General features: G+C 54.5%; 1 protein-coding gene across 1 annotated transcript; it reads left to right on the plus strand.

Moving 5' to 3' along the window:
* The first annotated feature begins 2,255 nt into the window (after nucleotides 1–2,255).
* Nucleotides 2,256–5,567, plus strand: LOC114828373 (uncharacterized). Its single transcript, XM_029112243.1, has 3 exons — nucleotides 2,256–3,509; nucleotides 3,549–4,905; nucleotides 4,954–5,567. The coding sequence occupies exons 1-3, from the start codon at nucleotides 2,256–2,258 to the stop codon at nucleotides 5,565–5,567; spliced, it is 3,225 nt and encodes a 1,074-aa protein (XP_028968076.1).
* Nucleotides 5,568–6,196: the final 629 nt, after the last annotated feature.

Raw genomic sequence — 6,196 nt, forward strand, 5'->3', positions numbered from 1 at the left:
ACAGAAAGTCTTGATGTATGTTTTCCTTTCGTTTTGAAAAGAGCTCTCGCTCGGAGCCTTTTCCCCATTCAAAACAAGCTGTCACCCCGAGCACCGCCGCCATGCTCGAGGTCAATGAGAGAATAAATGCGACTGACAATTGGAAGTGGATTCGACCGACCCTGAGCAGCGCCTAGTGTCTGTTGTCAGGCTCCTGATGAGAACGGCGAATTCCGATTCGATCCGATCATTCCACGGAATTCGACAGCGGCAACTTTCAGCAGCGATTGCAGCTCTGCTAGCGGCATGGATCAGATTCGACTGCCTTGCTACAGAAGGTCAGGTCGTCGACTAACTCCAGACTAGCACACTCATAAGAGGCAGCCAACCTACTCACGGATACATGCTCAAGAATCCAACATCCTGCTCGTTCAAGCCAGCGAACGTCTCATTGCACGCACAGCGAGCGCGGATCGAGGGATCCGAAGCTGGACACGGAACCGGATTCCCTCGGATCGTTAAGGATCCGATGATTCTATCCTAAGATTAGATCCCCAGAGGAGAAAGGATTAACCAATATCCCCAGGAATACTCCTCTAGGGAAGCGCCGAGAGCAATCGATGAAGAGTGGAAGTATTTCAAAGCGAAGAACTCCTATCGTTGGACCCTTGAGAATTTCTGATTCGGTTTTCGATTTTTCTCCGTAACCGGAGCTGTTCACAATTCGAGGAACTCGGAATAATTCTTAAGGAAGTTCTCTCGGTCGAAGACTTCGTATCGTTCCTATTTTTCATTTAGAATATCTCGACTCTCCCGAGGTCGCGCTCGACAGGCGACGGAAATTCTCGCGACAGAAAATCAGCATCGGGTTTCCTCCTCTCGTTTCCCAATCTATCGAATTCTCTGCCAGGTATGGGACATGGAGCATAGATGAAATTTCAAGAGGGTCCTCACCGTAGAATTCGTGTGGTTGACGACGAAGACGACGAACGATCCGGCGGATTACGTTCAAAGGTTCGTTTTCTCTACTCCAGTGCTTGTCTCCGTGCCGTAGCAGAAGAGGCTTCCTTCATCCCGGTTCGCTTCAGGCGCTCCATCTTGGGGGCCCCCGTCTCGGAAGAACTTACCGAAAAAACACGGGGTGGCCCTGCCTTCTGTGATTCTAAATGGACAGATAGGCAGATCGATGGAGTTCCACGCTACGCAGCATCGATCATCTGTTCACTTCTATGGGAATCTCTCATGTTACGATCTAGCGCTTGATCGGCGTTCAAAGCCGCGACTCGAGTTCCGCCGGATCGGGGGCGGCTTCGGAGCCCGCCAACCCTGCTCTCGATTCTGGCATGCGACCTTGCAATGCGATCGCATGCCAGTCGGTTCCGCCGTGCATCAGGCGTTGCGAAGTTATCTATCGCACTAGGTGATCCACTCAATCGTTTGCGGGGAATACGGGCTGCGGAAAAGCGAGCAGACTGATGGATGGACCGAATCGCACGCGCCAGCACATGCATACAGACGAATAAATCACTAACCAACGAAGCTCGTAATGCGATTTTCATATCGGAATTCCCGGCTGCCGCGGGTGCGCGAATTAGTGCCTAGAGTGGACCCCGCACAACGCGTCAAGAAACAAGCGGTGGCGCTGCAGGTACGACGCCAGCCATCCAGTCGGGTGAGCGAGCGAACGAACTGACTGACTGACGGAGTGACTGGCGGCGGGCGAATCAGAAGTGCCGGCGCGGTCTACCCGACCAGGAGCTCTTTCAAGTGCGCGGAAAGCACAGGTCGTTAAGGCGAGCGGAATAAGTTTGACGTTTCTACTGGTGGTACCGAAGTTGCGGTTCGGAAAATTCCACGCGTGCTGCCCCCTTTGGATTACTTGTGCACCTAAAGGATAACTCGTGCGAACTTGACGATGTGAACTCGGCTGGCCCATGGATATCGTGCCTACCACCGTATCGAAAGGAATAGTGAGCGCGGATCGTCGACCGTGACCGATTGACTCCGCTCAGTCAGTGAGAGCGGGACTCGGCGCGGAACGCTTCCGGGCGCGCGCGAGACTCGGATTCTCCGTCTATTCGCTCGCCACCGACGTCCGGTCCCCGAACGCAGGTGTCGCTCGTGTTCTGTTCGCGGAAGATGCTAACCGCAGGTCCGGACGCCTTGTCGAAGCCTCCAAGACAGCCAAGTCACGCGCGTGCGATCTGACATCGACGCATGTGTCACGGAGCGTTTCGGACTCACAAGACAATACGTTCGTCGTCGTCGTCGTCCTAATGAATCTCCTCGAAAAACTCGATCAGGAGAGCGATGTCGTCGAAGAGCTGCGCCACCATCTCGAGCTGGTGCTCGAAGGTTTTGTGGGGGGCTCTCTCGACTCGACTCCGATCGGGAAGATCTTCCTGGATCCCAGCTACGATGAGCTGATCAAGGAGTTTCGGCCGCGGCTCGACGAAGCTTTCGTTTCGTTCCTTTCGGCGTTGCTTTACGCGCTCAAAACGTCGCTAATTGATATAGGATTGATCGATCACCGTGCCTATGACCTCTCGGCGGCTCACGAAAGCCTCAAGAATGTGGTCAATTCACTGAAGAGCGCCAGTCATACTTGGCTGAGCAAACTATCCGAACCACCCGATATGATGGCCGATGTCGACAACAACAACGCCGCCGCCACCGCCGACAACACGGCGAAAGGCTCTTTGACCTACGAACGAGCGCTGGCGATGAGTTGTATCAACAAAGTCGTAATTTCTAGTCTTAAAAAATCGTCTACAATCCCAGAACAGAAACTGGGCGGTGATTACAGTTACGAGTCGACGACGTCTCTGACTGTTTACTGTGATGGAGGAAGGGACCACGACGAGAATTGGAAGGCGGCGGCACAGAGCGTAGATTTCAGCGACGTGAAATCGGATCTACTGAAGAAGTTCTGCGCTGCTTCGGCTGGCGGAGTGCCGTTCCCCGAGTACGGCGTGGACATTGTGGACTCAGCGTGGGACAGAACGTCCTCGTCTAATGCCGTGAACGAAGCCACCGAGGATTCCAAAGCGTCGTCAGTTGCGATGACCAGCACGGATTGGGAGGACAATTGGCTTTTTCGGAAAAAGCCTCTGAGCCGTTCGGGTGCCTTCAATTTGGAACCAGTCGAGATGGTTATACCGAAACCGAATCGACCGGAAGGGGTGACTCTCGGGAATCTGGAAATCGACGCGCTGTCGGAACTCTCAGAGAACAACTCAGTCGCATCGCTGGATTTTTCCTCCTCGGAAAGTGAGTCCGACCGTCCGCAAGTGACAGGAGCTGTCATGAAGCCACAGGTAAAGTCCGCGGAAATCTCCGGACTTCCCAAGGTCACAATCGGCGATCAAACGACCGGTTGCCTATCCGGTACCACGACGGTAGTTACGGTCAACGGCGTAAGCGACCGCGTTCTCATTGAACAACAGCGGCAGCAGCAGCAGCAGCAACAACAACAACAGCAACAAACTGACGTCACCGTTATTACGGGGGGTGGCCGGCTCCAGAAAAAGGTCACCGCCGGAAAGGATCCTGTCAACGACGACGTCGAGAAGCCTCTGGTGGGTCTCCGAGCGAAGGCGACATTCGACGGAAAAGTCGTCATGGAAAATATTGACGACGTCAAAGCGGACCGCGCCGGCATCGTCTATTTCAAATCGAAAGATTCCACGACGGAATTGAGCGATCGCCGGACTCCTTTGGGCAGAAGCGCGACATCGTACGATGAGTTATCAGTTCGGGCATTCAAAGAAGAAACCCTTCGCAGCCTGGAGCGGCGTTTCGAAGAGTTCGAGGAGCAGGTCGACAACACCGGCACCACGAGTTCTCTGAAGTCTCTGAGTGAAGAGGATCTCGATATCCACACGAGTGTTTCGACGGACTTCTCGTTCCGTCGCAGTCCCGAGGGTTGTTCGAAATCGAACACGCCGAACATAACGAGTATGTTCATTGGCAAGTCAAATAGTCCAGATTCGCACGACCACGACCGGACGTCGAGTTCACCGTCGGGCATCAAATCGCCCATCGAGGACATCGTGCGGACGCTGACCAAATCAACGCTCGAAGCGACACAGAACGTCCGACCGGTAACTACCCGTCTGTCGAACAAGGAAACTACCAATGAGGAAACGGTGAGCGTTTCGATTTCTTCTGGCAGAGGATCAACGGCTTCGACGACCTCAGCCTCATCCGTGCAGTCATACGAGCTGCTCAACCAACGAGAGACGGCTTCTCGTCTGAGCGAAGCGAGCATCGACCGAGATCGAAGCATAAGTGCCGAACCCGCCCAGGACCCCTCGATAATCTGCAACCCTCTCCTGTCGACGAGAAGTGCGCTCGCTGGTTCGTTTTCGGTCGGTACCCCCACCCCACCAGCCGCGCTCGCTATCGCGAACGCTAAGGCGAACGCTTCCGCACTCGCTCACGCAAACGCTACCGCAGACGCTCCCGCCGCCGTCGCTGGCTTGGATGAGAGACCTTCGAGCTCGGCGGAACAGTCGCATGAGCGGCGGCCGCACGTCAACGCCACCGCGAGCCACAAGCTACAAACGGCCGCAGACTTGGAAGAAGCAGTGGAAATAACTACAGAGCGCACAGCGACTGTAGGCAGCTCCAAAGCGGTGGCGAGCGAGTTGGTAGCGACACCGCCGTCTACGACGACCGCCGACGGCGCTGTAGCGTCAGAGGACAAAGTTGACGGTGGCGGCAGCGCTCGTCACGAGGGAAATCGACGTACTCCGGAACTGGACCGTGACCAGGATATCTACTGTGTTCTGCCGGTGTCGAAGCTCGACGTTCCTCAAGAGCGCCCGACCATGCAGCGACAGCAACTGGACAGAGAAATCGAGCAGCGGATCCAGCGTTTCCAGAGCAACACTCTGCCAAACCCTAAGCGACGTCACTTCAGAAGTGCGATCGACAACGATGACGGCGGTGATGACGACGAGTTCTACGGAGAAGAACGTGGTTCGCGCTCGTCTTCCTCGATGCACCCGATTCCGGCGAAGCGAAACCTTCTCAAGCTGAATAGTTCTCAACGGGAGGTGAATATCTATCCGCCGTCTTCGGCGGTCGTCGATACGATCCCAGTGCCAAAAAACCGAAGCAGAAGCTTCACGCAGGTTTTCCCTCACCGACCTTTGGCGGTAGCACCCGAACAAGCCGTACTCGCTGAAGCCGACGAGCCGGAGGCGGTTCCTCTTCGGACGAAAGGGGCTTCGTTCGGTGTTCAAATCTATCCGGCGCCGGCTCCCCAACCTCGACCTCGACGTCGAAGCCCCGGTGGAGTGGACGCGAGAAGAACCCCGTCGCCTGTGTGTGCACTAGGGAACTCACAGGAAATCGGCATCACTTCGATGAAGAAGGCCGTCATTGAGAAGGACCTTCGCGATAAGCTGCCCAACGTCAGGAGGCTAGCGAGCAGATTCCGAGAACCTGTACGCGCGGGAGACTACCAGAGCGCTACGTTGCCGGCGTCGCTCTCGTCGAAACGTCGGCTCCTTCGAGAAAACGGCCGGAAAGACACTCGAGAGCTCAACAATCGTCTCAGTCATTTCGACAGTTTCTCGTGACAATCGCGGTCACGATCATAACAGCTTCCACTCAACTTGTGGATTCAACAGCTGATAATGATGAGCAGCCGAAGCGACCACAACAACAAAGCCACCGTCGTTCCTCGTTCATCCCTTCGCCTCTTGAAACAGTGATTCTGTTGAGGAAGAGCTCCCACGGAAACTGCACGAGATAGAGGGGTGTGAACCAGCTTCCAAAATGTACAAAAGTAAATAGAGCGAAGTCAGAGTAGATGATAAGCGCCGTCGGATCACATCCTAATGAGTGAACGGTGGAGGTGGGACGTCATCGGTGTCGTCTCCGTCGTCGTCCGTCGAGACGTCTTCAGAGTTGAAAAAATATCTGATGATAATTATTCTCTGCGAAACTGGGAAGCTCGAGCAGCTCTAGAAAGAATGAGGAATAAAGTGTACACTTAGTCAAGAGAGCTCTCGTTTCTTCACTCTCCCATCAGTGGCGATAAATATTCACGGATGATCTAAGCCCATCTAAAATCCTTTTCCGATCGTTCTCCTACTACTGCGACAACAATCTGAGTGGGTGAACAGCTCCAGATGGCGTCTTGAATGCACAATATGCCTGGCGTTCGGACTGACTCTTTGACTGATGATGTTCCGAAGGAAGAATT

The sequence above is a fragment of the Galendromus occidentalis genome, unplaced genomic scaffold (assembly GCF_000255335.2).
Source record: "Galendromus occidentalis unplaced genomic scaffold, Mocc_1.1 scf7180000077487, whole genome shotgun sequence".
Taxonomy (NCBI): Eukaryota; Metazoa; Arthropoda; class Arachnida; order Mesostigmata; family Phytoseiidae; genus Galendromus; species Galendromus occidentalis.

Coding starts and splice junctions, on each gene's coding strand:
- LOC114828373 (XM_029112243.1), top strand. CDS start 2,256: ATGAATCTCCTCGAAAAACTCGATCAGGAGAGCGATGTCGTCGAAGAG. Junction 3,510..3,548: donor GTGGCCGGCTCCAGAAAAAG/GTCACCGCCGGA, acceptor GACGACGTCGAG/AAGCCTCTGGTGGGTCTCCG. Junction 4,906..4,953: donor TAAGCGACGTCACTTCAGAA/GTGCGATCGACA, acceptor AGTTCTACGGAG/AAGAACGTGGTTCGCGCTCG.